This window comes from Lissotriton helveticus, chromosome 2_2, assembly GCF_964261635.1.
Source record: "Lissotriton helveticus chromosome 2_2, aLisHel1.1, whole genome shotgun sequence".
Taxonomy (NCBI): Eukaryota; Metazoa; Chordata; class Amphibia; order Caudata; family Salamandridae; genus Lissotriton; species Lissotriton helveticus.
The window spans coordinates 140860789-140884331 of record NC_136060.1 but is presented as its reverse complement, the minus strand read 5'-3'; the positions used below and the strand labels follow the sequence as shown (position 1 = coordinate 140884331).

At 47.0% G+C, this 23543-nt stretch overlaps 1 protein-coding gene across 1 annotated transcript in view; it reads right to left on the bottom strand.

Moving 5' to 3' along the window:
• LOC144821639 (uncharacterized) overlaps positions 1-23543 on the bottom strand; it is a 335720-nt gene that overhangs the window by 127703 nt on the left and 184474 nt on the right. The window contains exon 9 of the mRNA XM_078678875.1: positions 2017-2094. Within this exon, the coding sequence (XP_078535001.1) occupies positions 2017-2094 (78 nt within the window). The remainder of the gene's footprint in view (positions 1-2016; positions 2095-23543) is intronic.

The following is a 23543-nucleotide window of genomic DNA, read 5'->3' as shown; positions in this document are numbered from 1 at the left end:
TAGACCGTAATGTTGCTCCATCTATATAAGAATCTAGGCTACATTTAGAGTTTAACTAACAGAGTTTCTCACACACAGGCAGCAGATATCAACACACTCAAAACATAAAGGGCTTCATTAAGATGTTGGTCGGAAACTCTTCCGACCGACACCATCTCGTATTCGGTTCCGACCGACTCGTATTCGCCAAGTTCTCTCCAACAATTATGATGGTTCCGAACACAGTTCTGAAAGTCTCCCATTGACTTCAATGGGAACCAGTGTTCCGACTGACAACACAGGCTCTCATTGAAATAAGGGGTGGCTGCAGAAAACCTTGCACCCTGTTGCAGCCCCCCCATGGTGCCTGCCACATTGTGCATGGTTTTAAAGGGGGTCCCTTGGGTACCCCTACAGACCCAGCCCTAGGCCTCAAGGTGAAGGGAGCCTTCTACAGGCTCCCTAAGTCAGATTCCGACAGCCGTTCCATGTCAGACAGACCGATTCCAAAATGCTGTCCGAATCCGGCATAGTAATACGTAGGTTGGAAAGGAAGTCCATAGAGATGTACTATTCGGCTTTGAACGACTCATAGTCTTCGAATGCCGATCCTGACCGATTCGGACTGACCCAGTTACCTTTCCATCGTAATCAGTCAGTTGGAAATGTTTCCGAGTCGGTCGGAAACATAGGTTCGGGCGCGGTTTAGGAGAATCCAACTACATTTCGGAGCCTTTCCGACCGACATTGTAATAAGGCCCATAATGTCACAGAGAACACAAAAACGCACTCGGGGAATGTTTTATGTGGCCGATGTGGAAGGAATGTGGTAAATTCTAGACCTCAGTAGAGATATTTTCATATGGTTCATATCTGGCATATTCTCTTTTCAATTTGTTTTTAAAAATATTAATTGTTTTGTTTTAACATTCATTCAGCACTTTAATACACTGTGGTGGTTAAGTCACTACATTAAAAAAAAAAAAAAAATGTCGAGTATTTCCAATGAATCCAAAGATACAATATTTTATGAAGTAATTCTATTTCTGGTTCAGATAAAAACCTAGTGGTCTGCATTAAAAATGTTTTTCTATGAATATATGCACAGTAATGGTGTTCACTCTACTGGGATAAAAAAAAAAACAGTATCGAAGTTAAGCAATTCACAGTTATTGTCACCAAAGCGGAGTAAACGTATTTATTCTGTTGTGTCTGGCCCAACCAGATTAGGCCCATTCCCCCAATTTCTTGTTACCCCGTCGTAAGTGGGACGGACAGCAATGGGTTTTTATTAAGTCGATATCTTGTTCTGAGTTCAAACTTGCAAATAGAACATCCAGAATTGAACAACTACTGACCTGAATTGTGCAAGCCACAGGACTTACCAGGCCCCATTGCCTGCTCAGTGTTATTCCCACGTAAATATCGTCAGGTCTGACTCGCCGCCCAGGGGAACATTGTGGGGTGCGGAGCCTGATAATTATTTAAATCGTGTGGTAAACTCTGCAATGCTTGGAATTCTGATCCCTGAGCAAACTGGAGTTCGTAGAGGGATCATAATTTTACATCCGCTGGAAATAGAAACCAGTAAGCGGGTAAAGCTAGGACTTAGAGCATAAAAACGTAAAACAGAAGTGTGCTTCAATATTTCTGTTTAAGTGTTGACTGGGTGAATTTTAAGCATTGGTGAAGCAGATAGGATTTAGAATGGTCCCAGAAGGGGAGAAGGGTGCATAACTGGACATGATAGGACGTCTCTCACACCAGTACTAACGTTTTGTTAGGTACGAGCATCACTTGACACCCTTTCTCACATGAATCCTCTAACAATGAGCCCTTTTCCCAAACCTTCCCTCAATGGAGAAGTGGGATTTACTCCTAGAAGCTCAAGCCACATATAGTTACGTCTACTGACAGAACATCTTGAGTATCAGGCCCATTGGATACTATTGAAGGTTTCAGCATGTCATGTTTTCTTGCCAGCGAATATGTCAATACAAGCAGTCACCAGGCGTTAGGAGGTTGCATATACAGTACCTGGGCTGTACCAGCCAGTCGCGGGGTTTCTGGCAAGTACTTGTTCAAGGGACTCCTTTGGTGGCTGTAAGGAAGGCACTGTTGGAAACAGATTTATAAATTATTAATATATAAATAGGATAGTGTCCTAAACAGATTATTGTAAATAATCACATTCAAAATCAACATGATTGTAATTCTTGGCCATGCAACAAGTATATAGCACCTGCACATTACCTTTCTAATGGTGCCCATCGCTTGGGTGACTTCTATGCATCACAATCAATGCAACTTGACCAACTTGCATAGAGTTGGACACCTTCATGCTTCCTACCGAAAAGCATATCACATTGTCCCTCTTCCGTCCCCACCCCTTCTCAGAATGGACCTGGTTATGAAACAGTAGCTTGGTTCCAAATTCGTACAGTAAAGGTCCTGAATGGATGCATGCAATGGTCTGCTGAGCTTTCCTATTAACAGCTCCTGTTGATGACTGGAAGTGGTTCTATGCTAGGAACAGTGTACATGCCTCAACAGATGTTGGAGAAGAATTTCAGAAGATACTAGAATTAAAGGTTTGAAGAGAAAAACAGACAATAAAGCTACAAGCCACATTCTTCAAGCGTGGCTCATTCCCTGTCCTGGCCTGTTCCACTCCTGGCTACAATGACAGATTGATTCAAGCTTGCACCAGCAGCGGTACAATACAAGCGGGTGTCCAGATCTCCAAGAATAGCACATCACAAAAGACCACAGAAAAGATTGAGAAAGATGGAAAACTGCAACTATTGGGATTGGTCAAGGGTCCTTCCAGGTAAATCTATGAAGAGCACTATAAATATTCCTCTGATATGAAAGCAGGAGCCTGGCAACTGCTGTTTTTATAATACTCATACTAATTGAATCTGATTTTGCTCCCACACTTTCGTTACCTCTTAGGATTCCCCTTGGTCCTTCATGTGCTACCACCACTCTGACTTTCATCCTGTGATCTTACTTTGCTACAAGGACTTACAGCTTCACCTATGCTGCAGAATTCTTCTCTACTGTTAGACCTGTCAGCCTTAGGGTGGTCTTCATACAAACGTTTTGCCCTTTGCCCTCCACTTTTGCTGAAATTCGGTTTTGTTGGCCTTAGGACTCTGACACTGGTTAGCAGTGGTAAAGTGCACAAAGTGCTTACATCCCTAAACATGGTAAAATGGGCTTACACCTGATTGGCATATTTAATGTACTTATGAGTTCTTTGTAGAGTGGTATACCATATACCCAGGTCATGTAAATTAAATGCTACTACAGTGCCTGCAACACATATTTTGCAACCATACTTAAGTAGCCTCTTAAACCTGTCCCAGTTCTGCCATTGCAGCCTGAATCCAGTTTTAAACTGCCAATTTAACTTGGAAAAATAAACCACTTGCTAAGCCGTAACCCCCCTTTTATTACAAATAAGTCACCCACAAAGTAGGCCATAGGTAGCCCATAAGGCAGGGTGCATTACAATTAAAAGCTTGGACATGTACTTTTTTGGTTTAAATGTATTATATTGGTTTCAGAGAGAAACACATATATTGCATTGTAATGTATTTGTTTCTGGCTATAACCTGCAAGGGTCGTTGGGCCCCACAAGTGTCCTCGTGTTGTGCCGCCATGGTGACTTGTGGACCTAGGCAAAGATCTTCCATGAATCCAAGTTAGTAATAACAAAATTAACAGTCCCCCCTACTGCCCCCGAAAACCCACCCCTCCCCAACCAGTGTGACGATGAGTGTAAATTGGATATATCGTGGTTGTGGAGCGCTCAAGGCCCCTCAGTCTCAGAATCTGTGGCAGCTTGGTTTGCATCTGTTAGGCGTAGTAGGTGGAGGTATCTTGGGCACGGTATTTCGTTGAATTCCTGGGATAAAAGCGTTAGCAGTGGTTGCCAAACTGTGTGGAATGTGGCTGTGGACTGTGTGAGTGTGGCTTGGATGCGTTCCATCCCCAGTGTATACCAAAGTTTGTGCAACCAGCCAGTGTGAGTGGACCATGTGTTAGTCCCCCAAAGGGATAGGATGTGTTGGGAGGCTGCTTGCAATGCTAGACCCATTTGTCGCCCCCCTGATGGATTTCAGTGGGAAAGTAAGCGTGTTGGGGAGTCCTAGAATGGTGTAGGCTGGAAACCGTGAGATTTCGGTATCTAGGGAACTGTCTATGTCGTTGAGGACAGTCGTCCAATAAGCTTTGACTTCTGCGCAATCCCATAGAAGGTGCGTCAGATTACCTACTTCACCACATCCTCTCCAGCAGGACAAACTCCAGGATGGGTTGCCCCTATGCAGCCTAGCAGAGGTTAGATACCAGTATGTGGCTAGCTTCACGGCTGACTCTCTACCCGCTGTATTCCTAGCTGTATGGTTGGCCCTATAGTGTATTGACTGCCATTCCCTAAGCATCAATGTTCTCCCTAGCTCCCCTTCCCAGCGCTTCTGTCAGGCCGAACGATGTGTCTCAGAGGGAGGAGAGAGCATCCTATAGAGATCTGTAATCAGGCCACGGTCTGAATCTTTTGTAACTAGCTATTTCTCAAATCCCGTCATGCGCCTACCAACTAAGGGTCTGATCTCGGGTTGCGTGAGCCAATGCCGGAGTTGAAAATATTGAAAGAGCTGTGGCGAGTTGACATCGTAGGTCTGTGACACTGTAGAGAGTGGTATACATCCCTCTAAGTCGAAAAGATGTCCCGCCAATGTACAGTTGGAGCCTCGCCATTGTGGGAACGAGTGGGCGTCAGTACCTGGGGGGAAATCAGGATTGTTCTACAAAGGAGTTAGCAGGGATGGGAAAGATGTGAGCTCCTGCTTGGTAGCCACCGAGTCCCACACTCCCAGTATGGTACGTGTGATGGGTTATTTCTGAAGGTAGCGCGGTCTGTGTGTGCGGCGGAGGAATGGTATTTTACAAAAGGATGTTTGGGCCATGGTTCTGTCTTGGAAGATCCACCTCTTCTCCGATTCGGGCATGTACCACTCCACTAGATATCTCAGCTATGCCGCCTGAAAGTATTGTTGTAAATTGGGAATCCCTAGACCCCTCCCCACATCCATCCCTCGAAAAGCTAGCTGTTTGTTCATTCGTGTTCTCTTCCCCCCCATATAAAGTGCTAAATCGCTGCTTGCAGTGTTTTAATAGTCGCGGCTGGAGGGAACACAGGAATAGTCTAAAAGATATATAGTATCTTAGGGAGTGCCGACATTTTCACAGCCGCGATCCTCCCCAGCAAGGACAATGGTTGCATCTTCCAGCGCTGGATCTGCGATGTTACTTTGGCGTATTTCAAAGCTACCGTGGACGGCGTGAGGGTAATGCCTAGGTAGGGGAGTTGCTACTGAACTAGTAATCCCCTCCATACGTGGGCGCTCCGTGCTGTGTGTGGACGTTTTTATCCAGTGGTAATATCAGCAATTTCCCTTTGTTCATCTTGGGGCCTGACGCTCTACCGAAGGCCTCGATCTCCCCCAGGAAGGCTGGCACCGAGTGTTGAGGGTCGTCAAGCGCCGCTAAAATATCGTCTGCATACAGGCCGATTGGGTGTGGATCCCCGCCGAAAGTTATGCCGCGGATTTCAGGGTTACCGCGCACCCTCTGTGCTAGCGGCTCGACATAGAGAGTGAACAGGAGTGGCGAGAGGGGGCACCCTTGTCTGGTGCCGCGTTGGATTTTGAATACTGGAGCATAATCCGTTGAGACGAATCCGCGCCTGCGGGTGATGATAGCAGCTTGCAACCCATGCATGAAAACGCTCCCCCTCACCAAATGTGCCAGAACCTTCCCTAGAAAGCCCCAATCGAGGAAATCGAACGCCTTCTTGGCGTCGACGGCTAGGAGCACCGAATCAGATTGTTGGAAATGGATTTTGTCAATTAAGTGGAGGATGACCTTGGTGTTGTCACTGCATTGTCTACCGGGGATAAAGCCTGATTGGTCCGGAACTATGATCCCCGGGAGACAAGGTCCAAGCATCGAGGCTAGCACTCCCGTAAAAAGTTTGAGGTCAAGATTGAGTAGGGAAATCGGCTGAGAAACGGAGCACTGGGTAGCGTCTTTGCCCAGCTTAGGCAGCACTATTATGTCAGCCTCCAGCATGTCAGGCGGGATGGAACCGGGGCCCTGGAACAAATTAAAAAGTTTAGTAAGAATCGGGGTGAGTAGCGGACAGAAAGTCTTATGAAAACCAGCGCAGAAACGGTCAGGACCTGGTGACTTTAGGAGTTTGAGGCGGGAAATGGCATTGATCACCTCTTCAATTCTGATAGGTGCATTTAGGGAGCTTATGTTCGCTGAGTTCAGCGTGGTAGTGGCCGCGCCGCACAGGTAAGTGCCGGCGCTATCTACAGGTGTGGGATCTGCTTTGTAGAGAGATGCATAATAGTCCCTAAACGCCCCCGCTATTTGCGCCTCATCGTGGATCTCCTCCCCTTCCTTGTTGTGTAAGGCTAAGATTTTTGAGCGCTGGACCTTGGCCCGCAGCGCGCTCGCTAGGAGGCGTCCCGTTCTGTTTTCCCCCACGTAATACGTGTGTCGTAGTCTGAGAGCCGCATATTCGGCCCGATCTGTATGCAGACTCGCCAGTTGAGCTCTGGCAACTTTTAATTGTTTCCAGATTCTTGGGGCCCCCGTGCGACTGTGCACTCGTTCCAATTCCACTACCTTGGCTGTTAAGGATTCTCGTTTGGTTTTACGGTCTTTGACCTCCGCCGCTGCTATTGCGATTAGTTCGCCCCTCACCATTGCCTTTAACGCCCTCCACACTGCCGTCATAGGCATATCTGGTTGGTCATTAACCTCAATGTAATCAGTGATGCGTTTACGGAGTTGCTGGACTATCTCTCTACGCTGCAGGAGGGGTTCCCTCAACCTCCATCGACCGGGTGATCTCTTGATACTAGGGACTCTGAACGTTATTTCCATGGCTTTGAGGTCGGAAATGGCTGCCGGAGTGATGTCCACATCCACTACCCGGGTCTCCAACTCAGAGGAACCTATGAGGTGGTCCAGTCTGGCATATGTGTGGTGCACATGGGAATAGAAAGTGTAATGTGATGTCCCAGGGTGCTTAGCTCGCCAATGTGCCCCAGCCCTGTTTGCGCCTGTGCTGCCATAGCAGTGGCCCGATCTGTCCTTCTCTTTATCCATCACCAAGTTGAGGTCCCCCCTAGAAGTAGGAAGGGATCGGGGGAATGCAGGGCCTCCGACAAGGCATTTTTTAGAAAGGGCTCCTGACACGTGTTAGGGGCATAAAGGGATCCCACGGTCATTGTCATGCTTCCTACCGTGATACTATGGGTAAGAAGTCTACCTTTGATCTCCCCCACTGTGTCTCCAACTTGGCCCTGAAAGTGCTTAGCAACCAGAATCACGACTCCCGCCTTTTTGTCAGGGGTGGAGGAGAAGAACTGTTGAGGAAATGCCCGGGACCTCATCCTATGCCAATCTTTAGGGAGTCAATGTGTTTCCTGAAGTAAGCAGATTGCGGCGCCTGAGTTCTCTAGATATGACAGGACAGCTAGCCGCTTGATGGGGTTATTGAGATCCTTTACGTTCAATGTAAGAATTTTCAAAGTGGTATCAGTCATCTGGGCTCAAGGGAGTAATTGCTGTGCGGTTCGCCCTTCGTTTTCGCGCTGCACCTTGCGCGCGGGCCTCAGCCCCTGTCGGCACACTGGTGGACATGTACTTTTTAAGTTTTACATGTCCTGTTAGTGAAAAACATCTAAATAGTTTTGGATCATTTGCTTTGGGGCTAGTCACTGGCTGCACCGGGTAAGCTTATATTTGTTATGAGTGACTTTAGTTACAGTGAGTCAGTGTGGCTCAAGCTTACTGTCGCTCTCTATTCGCAGATTATTTGTGCTTCCCTCCTATACCTTGTGATGCTGTGCCATACTGCTGTCCTGGGAGTCCAGTTCAGGTTTTCTAACAACTAACCTACTGGTGCAAGTGTTTTTCCTCTCTCACCTCCTTGCCCCTTTTTTGTCCTCGAGCTTAGGCTCTCTTCACTTTATTCAAGTCTTTACTGGAAATGAGTGAGCCTTCAAGAAGAGAAGTATGGCTAATTGCAAAGGTTGTGATAACAGGTCTTAGATGCAGTTATGAATACAAATAATTGAAACTGAGGCCTGGCGATCAGGATAACATCCAGAATGAAAATTGAAGATTCTCACTAAACAGAATATTTAAAAGCAGGCACTATCAGCTACAGAATCTAGTGAAATGGATTTGGAACTTTTGGTGAGTACTGAGTACAATATTACATGGTTGGTAGCTTTGGTTTCTGAGATTAGCTCTTGCCACAGACCAGAGGGCAGGATGAAAGTTGTTTGCTTGAGATATGATTCTAATTATCAAAGGTTCTTCGTTTGGCATGTTTAGGCCGTGGAAGATTTTCTACATCCATCCTCATATGTATGATACATTCTGAAATAATGACTTGGTTGTGGCGCTGTTTTGTCACCGAGGTACTGTTGTGGGAGACTAGCTCACGTGAAATTTTGGAGGTAAAAATGGAGCAAATGCTTTATGCACCATTGCTAATAATTATTTTGTTTGTGCAATACAGTTTTTCACACAAAAACTGTATATCCCTATATTTAAAAACACCCTCTCAATTCTGTGTTGTGAGAAATTGGGTCATTGGACCTGGTCGAGCAGGAAATTAGAATACTGGTTGACTGGGGTGTGAGTCCTGGTCAATCGTGTCAGAGTGAGGCACAAGTCATCCGTAAATTATCCTGTGCTCAACACTCTGGTAGCTTAGTACAAAACAGTCATGCCTAACTTATAGGCAATGTGTAAACTATTTGCCTAACCTATCAAACAGTAATAAAGTGATAAACGCACAAAAAGGAGCCAACATCAAGTTAGAAAATAGAGGTAATTAAAAAAAATAAAACAAGACTAAAATGATAAATATCCAATAGGTAGAACCAGAGATATGCAAGTTGAAATATTTCAGTGAACAAGTGTCAAAAAGCACAAACTACAAACTGTTTGTGCCAGACCAGTACAAAGTCACAAGTTCAGGCTGACCTCAATGAAGCATGGGCTGGCTACAGGGACCCACTTAGGCCTGCTGAACAAATACCTTAAAACCAGGTTTGCTTAGCATTGTGGGGGTCCTAGTCAAATCAGGCATCATGCAGCCAAAGCGATGTGTTAATTCCGAGATGCAGTGAACCTGCAGTGCGAGACCCTGCATCGTTTTCAAGGATCCTGGTGTCAAGGGCTTGCGATGGAAAGTCCGGCATTGAAGATATGGTGTGGAGTCGGGGCGATGTGTTTGTTCTGATGAGCTGCGAGGCAGTGACGTGGAGGCTAACGGTGAGGCTGCCGTCGGCAAGGGGTGTGAGGGCCTGCGCCGAGGATGGGCAGCGCAGCAACGGTTTTGACGAGGCTGTGGGCTGTGATGCGGGTCCTTGAGATGGGGTTATACATGCACCAGCGGTGATGCTTTGGTTCTACACATAGTTGCGTCGCAAAGCAGAGGAGATGCATTGGTTCCACTGGTTCCACAGAGGCTGGCAAAGCACCTTAGTCCCACTTCCAAGGGTCCAGGACAGGGATGGCACCACTTAGCAGTTTAGACTCACTTATGTCAGAGTCCAGGTGCTGGGTCAAGGTTGTTGGAGAATTCTGTAGCTGAGGCTCAAGCTAGGAGGCCAGCCAACTAGCCCTTGAAGTCCTTCTGGGGTCCTGGGTTCAACAGATGCAAGTCCAGTCCTTCTCACCCAGGCAAGAGGGCAGCAGACAGCAGGTCAGCATGGCAGGGCAGCAGAGGGGTAGTCTTTTCAGAAGCACAGCGGTCCTTCTTCCTGGCAGAGCATCAACAGGTCAAGATGTGTAGTGAAGAGGTGCTGCCTGAGATCAAATATTTATATCTGTTGACCTTCCTCTCAAAGGTGGGAGAAGCTGCTGGAGGCTTCCCTTTTAAATCCCCAGGCATCCTGCCTTCCTAGTCCTAGCTCCAGATTAACTACAATGGGTAAGCACTTTGTTTGGTGGCGGGACACAGCCTATTCAAGTGTAAGTAGGTCTGTGCCCAGCTCCACCCTTCAATCCTGTCAGTGATGGACGATCCAGACACATCTAAAATCGCTATTGAGTGTGGCTGACTAGAAGGAATACACAAACAACAACTGCCAATTACACCCAGTCATTTGACCCAGAGACAGGCTATAGGCACGAAATGGCTATCAGCGATGGCACAAATCTTCTGTTATATTGTATTAGAATGTTTAATGCTGGGCTGGGTATGTCACCTCTGATGTATTGGTGTTCCATCTCTGAGCTCATTATCGAGTGTGGCACTGTCAGTTGTTTGTATTCTATTACAACATCTTCCTTGGCGATTTCATTCTTCATTGGTCTAACCCCAGCGACCCCGCTGCATCTTGCATTACATTTTCTTATTTGATCAAGATCTGATGCAGCACTGTGTCCAACCAACGCAAAACAAAGGAGAAACGTTAGACCTCATTATTTCTAAAGAGCAGTCTATCTCCATAGATTCCATCACCCCCTATGACGGGTCCGACCACCATTGCATCCTCTTTTATATCAACAGGGAGGTATTGATGAGAAAGTCTCAACCACTAAAATCTTAAATCTGGAAAAGGGACATACGAGCCATAAACTCTGACAAACTAGCTGCCCACTGCAAATATGCCCTCTCCTTCCAAGCTGATATAATTGAGGCACAATCACTAACCAACGCCTACAATTCAACCATCTCCGACATAATGGAGAATATTGCTCCACTCCAACTAAAAAATACCTCGACAGAAATTTCCAAACCCTGGTATAATGAAAATTTAAACTCAGAACGCCACAACCTTAGGGTATTTGAACGGTCATGGTGAGCCAATCCCTCCTCGGACCAACTAAAACTCCGTAGAGATGCTAGGAGCCGATACAACAAACAAATTAAGAGTGCTAAGGCAACCTACTTCAGACACCAACTGGATCAAGCAGCAAACCGCCCCAAGAAACTCTTTGAATTGGTCAAACAACAATCAGTCGTTGGGTCTAACCAATCTGATCCTGGTGATAACCCACCCTCCTGCGATGATTTTGCCGCCTTCTTCGCAGAGAAAGCAAGAATCCTCTCCATTGACCTCGCCTCTAAGAAGGCTCTACTACCTTCTCCCAGTGCTGCCTCATCCATTGACTCCTCTGTTAGGTGTAAATCAACCCCCACGAAGCCCAATAACAATGCTTCATGGGGCACATTTATCACTTTTAGTGAATATGATATTTTTAAGATTCTTCAGAATATCAACCCTTCCAACCACTTCAGCGACCCTCTGCCCCCTTCTATCTTCAAAGAAATCAACAATGCACTGATCCCCACGTGGACTAGGATTGTTAATGCTTCCCTAGCACAAGGCATGATCCCTGAATGTCTAAAAGCAGCTCAGGTAACACCAATACTAAAAAAAGAGAACGCTGACAAATCTGATCTCAATAATTTCCGCCCCATCTCCAACATCCCCACTTTAGCAAAACTACTAGAAAAATGTGTGCAATCCCAACTCTGTGCCCACATAGAGAACTTCCAACTTCTAGACCAGTATCAATCGGGCTTTAGGAAGTGGCACAGCACCGAATCAGCACTCACTCACGTTTTTGATGACATTTTAATTATGCTCGACCAAAATGAATCCTGCCTCCTGATCCTCCTCGACCTTTCCTCCGCTTTTGATACAGTTAATCATGACAACCTCCTATCAAGGCTGCAAAATAGAATGAGCTTTTCTGATCAGGTGTTACTATGGTTCTCATCCTTCCTACATCACAGAACTCAGAGAGTTAAGGCAAACCACTCTCTCTCACAGCCCTCTCCTGTACTCATCGGGGTTCCTCAAGGATCCGCTCTTCGCCTATCCTCTTCAATCTTTTCTTGGAACCTCTTGCACATTCTCTAAATTCCATGAACATTCTATTCCACATGTATGCGGACGAAACACAATTATATCTGAAAATCTCATCCTCGGAAAACATAATCTCACTCAATACTACCCTAATGTTTACTCAAAACTGGTTAACGGAGAATCATCTACTGCTCAACACCTCAAAAACGGAATTCCTGCTCATCTCCCCTCTGAATCTCATCCCTAAACTAGACCTCTGGCTGAGTCACCTCAGTGCTTTCAACTGTACGCCTCTCATGGTAGACGCAGCCAAGTCTCTCGGTATCACTATGGATAAGCACCTGAACATGAAAGGTCATATCAGCAATGTATGCAAAGGAGCTAACCTATTGCTGAGATCTCTCAGAAATATCAAACCTTTCCTTCCTCCAAATGATTTCAAGCAAGTGGTCCAAGCGCTTGTCTTGCCAAGGTTAGACTACGGCAGTGCTACCTTCTGTGGCCTGCCCAAATACGCTCTGGCTCTGCTAAGGTCTGTACTTAACTCGACTGCCAGACTGGTTACTGATACCAAGCGAAAAGATCATATACCCCCAGTCCAAAAATCCCTCAATTGGTTGCCCTTCGAAGCACAAATTCAATTAAAGATTGCTGTTCTTAATCACAAAGCCCTTCACCTTAACACTCCTAGGTACCTTGCAAAAAAACGTAATCTATCCTGTGGCGTAGGAGATTGAAGAAGTGCCTCTACCCTCGTCCTGCAATCACTTGTCCTTAAGAAAAAGAGAAGTTGTCTCTGAGCTTTTTTCCGGAGCTGCCCCTAAGATTTGGAACTCTCTCCCACCGGAAGTTCGCAGAATCTCCTCACTGACGGCGTTCAAATTGGAAGCCAAAAGATTCCTAATGAACAAATTCGCACAGGCCCGTTGACATTGCACCTGCTGTCCTTGTTCTTACTTTTGATACAGCTCCCTCTTGTACACTGTGTTTCACCCTCGCTACCCGCCTACACTTGTTTTATTGTATTTTGCGCTGTATTTTCTTTCTCTCCCTACTCTTATGATATTGTTATAGATATTGTTTTATCCTTCCTCACATCTTATTGTAAAGCGCTCTGTTATCCCCCGGGATCTTGTTTGCGCTATAAAAAACCTTATAAATAAATAAATCAATAAGGCAGGAAAATGTGAACTTTCTAAAAGTGGCATTTTCAAAATTGGGATTTAAAATCCAACTTCACCATCAGTTAGGATTTTTCATTTCAATTCCAAAGACACCAAACATGAACTGGTTAGCTGCTCCCATTTGTAAATTACAGCTTATTTAATGTAATAAGGTAACTCCAATGTTATCCTATGGGAGAGGTGGTCCTTGCAGTAGTGAAAAACAACTGTAAGAGTTTTTCACTACCAGGACATGTGAAACTAAACGTTCATTTCCCATTTTTTAGGTACAGTGCCCCCTGCCCTCTGGGTTGTCTAGGGCCTATCCTAGGGGTGACATACATATATTAAAAAGGGCGATTTGGGCACAGCAAAAGGTTTACTTTACCAGATCGACATGACAGTTTAAAACTGCACACACAGACTGTAATGGCAGACCTGAGATATGTTTAAAGTGCTACTTAAGTGGGTGGCACAACCAGTGCTACAGACCCACTAGTAGCATTTAATTTACAGTCCCTGGTCGCTAGTACTGCCATTTCACTGGAGACTTGCAAGTAAATTAAATATGCCAATTGAGTATAAGCAAAGTCCACCATGTTTTAAGGAGAGAGTACAAGCACTTTAGCACTGGTTCGCAGTGGTAAAGTGCCCAGAGTCCTAAAAGCCTACACAAATGAGTTCAGAAAAGAGAAGGGTGAGTGCACAAAGTGTGTGGCGCACCTCGCAGAAAGGGACACTTCCAACAAGTGTTTATTTGTAAGAAGATACATTGCCTTTTAAGCTTAGGTTCATGTTCAAATACTCATCTATAGCCCCTAAGCTCAGGTAACACAACATATGCTCAGTGTAGCATCACATTTGCAAGTATAGGCACATATGCTAAGGTATAGCCCCACGGGCTCAGATAAAACACAATGTGCTCAGGTAAAGAATAAGACACTTAATTTAGACTCATATATATAACAATAAACCCAGTAATAGCTCCATTTGCTTAGTGTAGCCTCATGTACATAGGTGTAGCTCCGTGTGCCCAAATATACTTCCTTATGCTTTGGCATATCAGGCTCGTAGGTACAGTTCAGTGCCCTATGCACAAATATACTCTATTATGCTCTGGTATACCATCAGAGCCTCAGTTTAATCCCAAATGTGTTGTTATCTAGACTTATATGTTCAGATATTGGTCCATATGGTCAGCTGGTAAGTTGCATCCTCATGTGCTTAAAGAGCATCATTTTAGCAGACAGAGCTCCATGTGCTCAAGTAAAGCAGCCCCATATGCTCAGGTGTTGTCTTATATCCAGATCTGAGTTTGAGCTGTTGTTTGCTGGTGCTTCAGACTTATTTTAAAGAATTGAGACTTCTAGCCTTTCTTTGCAGACTGTCTCAGACCGGCTGCTATCAGGACTGCACAAGGCATATGTTTTTATATATTGGTCATTAGATGGGCTAATTTAAATAGTATAACCGTTTTATTGGTGTTTGATACCTCACTGGCAGTATGTATAATAGGGGGAGTCCTCTTACCTTGCCTCTTCTAGATCCTGACAACCACACCCCAAGGATAAGAGCTTCTGGCCTACCTGTGACTGGCTGAGTCACATCATTGCATTCCAACAAGATCAGGCCTTCAGTACCATCTTTCTCCTTCCCATGTCCAGTGGTATCCTACGTGCCAGTGAACATGATGAAGCCTGCCGATCAGAAACCCATCTTGAAAACCGCCAGTCGGTGACCACATCTGTCATTTTTTACTGTTTTTGCATTTTCCACAGGACAATATTGGATGCTGTTTCCCAATGCTTTCTTATGGGGCAGATTTTAGAGGGGAGAGGGGGGGTAATAAATGTAGGTATCAGAAAGTACTAATCCCTGTTCTCATTACAGGATGTCTAAATAGGAAAGACTTCAGTGGAAACACTGCCTGTTTCCTCTAATGATATGTAACGTGATTCCTACAGTTACACCCCACCTTAAGAGTCAATAACTTTTCAGTGGTATATGGCCACAACTTAGATCTCATACCATTGACACATTTCATTCTTGCTCACAGTTAAGAGAGGATCCCCCTTTCATGTTCCCTCTTAAATGTGATATATAATGAGTCGCACAAAGCCATTGATATATTTCTTCTTTGTAGTTTGCGGTTGCAAAGACTGTGATTTGGAGAATCTCAAGCTTAGGGCCTGCAAAATGCAATAGTACATTAGGGGCCAGATGTAGGTAAATCTGATTTACCGACTCTAGAATACCGAATTTCGGTATTCTAGATTTGGTAAATCAGATGTAGGTAAAAATTCGGTAATTTTTACCAAATCTGTATGATTCGGTAATTACTGAATCGGTAATTACCGAATCCGCCTACAGGCCCATAGGAATCAATGTCAATTACCGAATCGGTAAATACCGATTCTGTAATAATACCGATTTGTCAAGGGGAACAGGGTGTCACTTTGACACCCTGTTGCACCCCTGATGTTGGCTTGTGTGCCATGTGACACACATACATGCCCTTAGGACATGTATGTGTGCCACATGGCACAGGTGCACATGCACAGATGTGCATGTACACAGGTATTCGTTATTTACCACCAAATAGTATTTGGTGGTAAATAACGAATCGGTAATGGCCTGTGGCACTGTTCAAAGTGCCACCTACATCTGGATTTACCGATTCGGTAACTTTACCGATTCGGTATTTTACAGAATCGGTAAATTTACCGAATCTGTAAAATTAGGCCACCTACATGTCAAATCCCAAATACCGGTCAGTAACGGCCGGTATTTGGTGACCTACATCTGGCCCTAGGTCCCATATCCCTATATTAGCCAAAGAAGGTGCCTAAATCCTGGCCATAAGCATGCAGAACACATGTGCTGTCTCTTCAACACATGGTGTATTCACTCTGTGGGCTTACTGCCTGCACATTGGCATTTTATTCGTTCCTTCGATTGCAGTTCAAAAAATGCATGTTTGCTATTGGTTAATCCTTCCTCTGTGTCCCTCCTTTTTGTATGTGCTTTCCTCCCACAGCACACCACTCATTTATTATTAACATTACGCTTCTGTGTTTATGTGTTCATTTGGAGAACAATTTTTTCCTTTGATTCCTGCTTGTGTCACTGTTTGCCCATTTTCGGTAGTTGAGCTTTGGCGCCCGTCACTTAATGTCCCTGTCCCGTTAAAATACCGAAATGAAATATCAGACGCTTTAGACACTGTTTTCGAAATTGCCTCTTTAATTTTCTCTGACTTTAAGGTTCGAGGATTTCCCCCAAACGCCTCCCATTTCGCCTCTTGCTGTGAAGTGCTTTACATGAACGCTAGTTACATTACACATGGTCAGAATATTGTTGAGGGCAGTTTTATAGAGCCCAAATTCGACTGACCTGAAGGTATTGGAGTGCTTTACAAAAGCACCAGTTACATTACACAAGGTCAGGTTAATTTTTTTTGTTTTTAGGTGCACAGAAATTAAGTGATGCAGACGCCTTCCCTGTTTATTCATTATTTCCCCTCTACCTGACAAATGGAAGCATTTTGTTGTTGTTATATGCAGTGCTCCTATACCTAGGGGGCTGTGACAGAGGGCGGGGCTGGCAGCACGGGGCTATCTGGTAAATGGATGGTGCAAGCAGTGTTTTTAGTAGAAAACTCTTGAGAAGGGTGCCTGGTGAATAGAGGCCATGGGGAGCTTTTTTCCATAGGCTGTTCAATACTCTAGTGATGCAGTTGCACACAGAATTTTATAGTGCTGCTGACTTTCATCGAGGCACTTGTCTTTCTGTTGCAGCGTTAAAAAGCCTTGGAATGTGTTCAAGAATTGTTCCCTGAGGTACGGCTGTATTCCTGAATCACACTGCATGACCCAGTGTGTAGTAATTGTATAGCTTGTCAATCCCTGGCGGCATGGCTAAACACTTATAAGGTCCCAAAGGCAAGACCTGCTGGCTATGCCAGTGCTTGTTTCAACACTATGTAGCTTCTGTAGGAAACATTGAGTGCTCTTTTCCAAGGTGTGGAACGTTTGTGTTTTTTTTAAACTTTAGATCCCTACATCCAATTGTCATTTTTGTGTGATATATATATTTTTTATTAACCTTGTGTTTTATTAACTGATATGGTGTAGACATTTTAAGTTCATTACTTATTTACTGTATTGTCGTTGTTATTTAGCTATTTTATACACACTTCCAAAGGAAGGTATTATTCCATGAGCCAAGCTACTAAGAGTGTACGGGGGATTCTCAAGAGAGACCCGGTTACTTCTGTGGGATTAATAGGTTGGGTCTTACAGAAGCTCAGTCACACTTCCCATCAAGTCTGGGGCCTCTCCACCTTAATTCTACATTCTGATTCGCTAAAGCGGGCGCCAAACTATTCGGTGAAGATGTAGAATAAACGTGTTGAAAGACCAACTAACATACTACAGCACTATACAGTTTAACAAATGTTTGAATTCTTTTTTCTAAAGATAAATTAAAATCCTGCCATTAGACTCTTTATGAAGAATAACCTTCAGAAATGTAATGCTTGCATGACTGTTCATTTCTCCACAGAGAACACATATCCAGGAAACGTGATGCGGCCCATGATCGCTATATCTAGGCCTCGGTGAATTTTCAATTACGGCAGCGAAATTAAAAAAAATTCTTCAAAGCTCATGTTACACGATTTCATATAACTTTTTTTTCCCGTGATGTTCACCTTGCATAAAAAAGTCTTGTGAGATATTAGCCAGAGACTGATTCACTCAGAAAGTGTCTTTTTGATAGATATTTTCAGTCTCTTGTTAGTATCTTGTGAGACTTTTTACGCAAGGTGGGTGAATTGGGGTAAATAAAACTTGATACAAGATACTGGCAAGCTCCATTTTATAACAAAAGAGGAAATTTGTACAATTTTCATGTAATTTTGTGAAATTTCACAAGAAAAAATTAAGCAATATTGTACACTCTAGTCCCTTTACATTCTTTGGTCAAAAGCTGATACAGAAAATGAGGATTTGAAAACATGCACAATGCATTGCCTAACAGGGAGGGAGCAGGAGAGCGCCTTATCTTCAGAGATATGGCTCTCTCCTCCACTCTTCCTAGCACCGCCGAGTGCCAAGCACACACCTTAGCGCCATAGCACTAGAGTGAGTGCGTGAGTCTAACATAGGTTTTGACAAGGAAGGATACCCTTCCTGGACACAATACTCTGCCTAGACACGTTTTACAGCTTTTCCCACTTTTCATGAGTACAAAATATTCTGCCTAGACAGGTTTTAGAGCGTTTCCTACTTTGCATGATGTAGCGCTCTAGTGCTCCGAGGGTCTCTCCTGAGCCCCGGAAGCACTAGCACACATTGTTGCACTCTCTGGCCAGGCGTGGCCAGAGAGATATAAAATAAACGGGCGGAAGTGGCACGGCACTTTCCGTCCAGACCAGTAACGAGTCTGCGTGTCCCCTCTGTGTATGAGTGCAACGCATGTATGCTGTGACCCCCAAGGCTCACGGGGTGTCCGTCCCCACACTGGCGACGAGGGTGGGATGCACTCAATCCCACAAGAGAAACAGCGGACGGAGGCGCTGAAGACGCCGAACCCCTAAGCGGCCTAGACCGCCGGCCCAGCACCAGCACGAGGGACCCAGCGACGAAAGAACAAAGAAATCGCCTACCGGTAAGCAGCATATGCAAGGAGCTGCGTGGGGACCGGCATCGGCGACGCTCTGCAGCAAGGCGAGAGAGCGCTGGAAGAAGGCCCGGCCGGCCGACTGGAAAGGGCGCGCATGCGCAGACGAGTGAGGCCGACACAGGTTTCAAGCCGGCCTCGCGTGAACACGTGAGCGGAGGAAAGGCAGCGCGCAAGCCCAGCAACGCTCGACGCTGGGAGAGAAGCACCAAAGGAGCGTGCACGCAGCAGTCCAAAACGGACACCAAACCACACGAGGAGTGGAAATAAATAAAATTAAAACAAGCACAAGGCAATCCAACTGTCCTTACAGATACAGGACCAACAAACACACGGCAAGCCAAACCTGCACCAGGACAGTAATTGGGGCATTGCAGTCAAACAGCCCTAGCAAACTCAGGCACAACAAGCACAAGGCAAGCCAAACCTGCACCAGGACAGTAATTGGAGCATTGCAGCCCAACAATCCTAGCAAACACAGGCACAACAAGCATAAGGCAAGCCAAACCAGCACCAGGACAGTGATTAGGACATCGCCCACGCAGGCATGTCTCAAGGCCAAGGAGGAGCCACCGGAGGAGCCACCGGAGGTACCCCACAGGTGGCAGCGCCCCCTATAGCTCAGGCCCCGACGCCCTCCACACATGCACAGCTGCAAGCACTACCGCCTTTCAGCGAGCTGATTGACCCAGGGACAGCGGCGCCCCGATGGGCAGTGTGGCTGGGACAACTCAACAATTACTTCACAGCCACCCGAGAGAAAGACAATGAGGTGAAGCGCTCCCTACTTCTCCATTTCGGAGGCACAGAACTATACAAATTATTTAGACACCTCCCCAATACAGGTGCCGCTAATGACTTTGACGCTGCCGTCAACGCGCTAAACGCCCATTTCGACCCCCAGCTAAACCCCCACTACGAGAGGTTCAAATTCAGACAAGCCAAACAACGCGAAGGGGAAACAATGGACGCGTTTCACGCACGTCTAAGAGATCTGATAAGCACGTGCACCGAAGACGACGAAAAGAAAGAAGTCACGGCACAACTCATCCAGGGCTGTCGAAACAAACACCTACGAACATTAATCCTGAGGCAGCCGCGAATATCCCTCGACGAAATCCTGATCCTTGCACGGTCCCATGAGCTGTCTGACGCCCGCGCCACCGCGATGGAGGCGGCTCCTAACCCGCACCGTGAAACAGGAACGGTGATCAAAACTGAACGGGTGGATGCTGTGCGCATGTCGAACCGAGGAAGCAGAGGTCGAGGGCCGGCGCGAACACAACGCCAAACGCCGTGCGGCTACTGCGGCAGAGATGAACACACCCAAGATGGCTGCCCAGCACGTGGAAAGACGTGTTCCAAATGCGGCATTCCCAACCACTTTGCCAGCGTGTGTAGAGGTGGGCCCCGAGGACGAAACCCTTCGGGGAGGCGATCAGCAGCAGGAGCAGTCAAACAACTGTCACTAGATGAGCACTCAACGTCACGCTCCACTAAGTCACACAGGTCACAGCAACCGCAGTACGAGGACTCATCTACAGACGATGAAGACGAGTGCTACTTCGTGTCTTTCGTCAAGGAGCTGAAGAGAACCCGACGACCGCAACCCAGGTGCCAGATACAAATCCACGGATCGCCAGCGATCGGAGTCATCGACACCGGAGCCACGGTGAATGTGATGGGAATTCAGCATTACAAGGCACTAAATCCGAAACCCGCACTCGTTCCCTCCAAAGCCAGGATTTTCACTTATGGCAGTCAGGACCCCCTCCCGCTGCGAGGCAAGATGGTGGTGCAAGTCCGAGCAGAAGACCAGGAAGTCACAACCACGTTCCATGTGATCGACAAAGAGGCCGACCTGTTAGTAGGGAGCAACACGGCGGAAGACCTGGGCCTCATTGCCTTCGCGAACGCAGTGCGAGCGATGCAGGTCGAAGACATCCTCCTAATGTTCCCCAAGCTATTCACAGGCCTTGGCACCATCAAGCACCCACCTATCAAGCTTCACATAGACCCCACGGTGCAACCAATTGCACTCCGACACCGGAGAGTGCCATTTCACCTGCGTGCCGCAGTCGAGCAAGAGCTGAACATGCTAGAATCACAAGGCGTGATCGAGAAGGTGTCCGGACCGACGCCATGGGTGTCCCCCATGGTCATAGCTGAGAAACCGAAACAACCGGGGAAAATCCGAATTTGCATTGACATGAGGATCCCTAACAAAGCCATTCGCCGTGAACGACACCTCACACCTACGGTCGACGACATCCTGACTGACCTGAACGGCGCCCAATGGTTTTCTAAACTGGACCTCAATGCAGGATATCACCAGCTGAGGCTAGCTGAGGAAAGCCGGTACATTACAACCTTCTCGACGCACCTTGGATTGAGACGCTACAAGAGGTTGAACTTTGGGATCTCCTCTGCTGCTGAGATCTTCCAGAACACTATCAAAGAAATCCTCTCTGGGCTGCAAGGGGTGCTGAACGTCAGCGACGATATCCTAATCCATGCCAAGACGAGCGAAGAACACCACCACCGGCTAAAGGCGACGCTACATAGGCTGGCACAGTATGGCGTAACCCTCCACAAAGACAAGTGCCAATTTTTCAAAAAGTCCATCGAATTCTTCGGCTACGTGTTCGGATCTGAGGGAGTCGCTGTTGACCCACGCAAATCAGTGGCTATCAAGAACGCCCCTGCACCCACCACAGCGTCGGAAGTGCGCAGTTTCCTGGGGATGGCGCAGTACTGTGCGAGGTTCATCCCCAACTTGGCCACAATTGCGGAGCCATTAAGGAACCTAACGAAGAAAGAGAACGCATGGCGATGGACAGAGACCGAAGCCAAAGCATTCGACCAGATAAAAACAGCACTGCTGGACAGCACCACGATGGCCTACTTTGACACCTCCAAACCCACCGAAATAGTAGTAGACGCCAGCCCGGTTGGTCTAGGAGCTCTACTATCTCAAGAAACCGAACCAGGCACATGGTCGCCGCTAGCATTCGCGAGCAAAGCACTGACCTCGACTGAATCAAGATACTCACAGGTCGAGAGAGAGGCCCTGGCAGTGAAGTGGGCATGTGCCCATTTCCACTTGTACGTCTCAGGACACCCGTTCCGCATGATAACGGACCACCAACCTCTGATACCCTTGTTCAAGGGCACCGCTCCTCATCCACCCCCGAGGATAGAACGCTGGGCAATCCAAGTGCAGCAGTACCAAATGGACCTCGCTTACCGCCCTGGGGCGAAGAACCCTGCAGACTTTCTATCTAGACATCCCGGACCAGAGGAGTGCCGACACACAGAACTTGAGGACCTCACTGAAGACTTTGTAGACATGCTGTCGGCCGCCTCGTGCCCACAAGCCCTCACAGCGGATGCCATTGTCCCTGAATATGTGAAGGACGTGGTCGTCCAGCGAGTGGCGGATGCCATGCGGTCGGGGTCCTGGGAGAACTTCCTGCGAAATGTCAGCGCGTGGAGCGAGGAAGATCGTGCACGCCTGACACAATTCTGGAGAGTGCGACATGACCTGAGCCAAGCAAGCAATGGCCTCATCCTCAGAGGTCACCGGGTGATCATCCCCAAGACTCTACAAGAAAGGGCCACCATCCTGGCGCACGAAGGACACCAGGGCACCCGCCGGATGAAGGCCAGGATGAGAGAGAAGGTCTGGTTCCCAAACCTCGAAGAAGCTGTTGACACCGTGGTGCGCCAGTGCCGAGCATGCCAGATAACCAGCTCGGTGGACGCTCCCGCACCAATCATCACAGAAGAACATGCCCCGTCGCCGTGGTCGTGGCTCAGTCTAGACTTCGGAAGTTTCCCGGATGGGAGAGTCACTGTCGTGCTGATTGACAATTACACAAAGTACCCGATTGTAGACCTTGCCACCTCAACTAGCTTTGCCAACATCCGACCACTCCTGAGTAAGTCCTTTGCCATGTTTGGAATTCCTCTTGTCGTCAAGACAGACAATGGACCCCCGTTCCAGGGGAATGAGTTCCAAGAGTTCCTCCACAACCTGGGCATCAGACACCACCGGATCACGCCCCAATGGCCCCAAGCAAACGGGGAGGTGGAGCGGTTTATGAGGACAACCAATAAGATCCTGCGAATTGCCACCGCTGAAGGTAAAGACCCAGAGGAAGCTCTTCAACTGTTTCTACGGGAGTACAGAAGCACACCCCACAGCACCACGCAACAGTCGCCGTGGGCGCTAATGTTCGCCGGACCAAGAAGAGACCTTCTTCCCATGGCCGACAACTGGGCACCAACACCCTACTTCCCTGGGCGCACTCAGGAACGGCGAAGGAGAACGAATGAGAAAGCAAGCCACAAAAGGCGTGCTCAGTCCCGAAATGTGATACCGGGTGAGACTGTGCTAATCCGGACCAGAAGGCCCGGAGGGAAATTCAACACAATGTTTGAGCCAGAGCCATGGGTAGTCAAAGAAACGCGGGGCACTGCGGTCACAGCTCGCCGGGACGGAGAGGAAGTAACTAGGAATGTCTCCTGGTTCAAACAAATACCGGCTGCTCGACAGTGCACCCCGGACCAAGCAGAACCAGCAGGAGACGAGTCGGAGAACGGGGCCGGAAGGTCTAGTGATGAAAACACACCCCTGAACACTACAGACCAGGGCGAAGCAAGCATTTCAACTTCCAGCCCGAGGACTGATCAGGTACCCGCCCGAGGACGATGGAGGTATGATCTCAGACCTAATCCAAAGCCAAGCCAGAAGCTGGCTGATTTCAGATGCTGAACTATACATGTTTGTTTT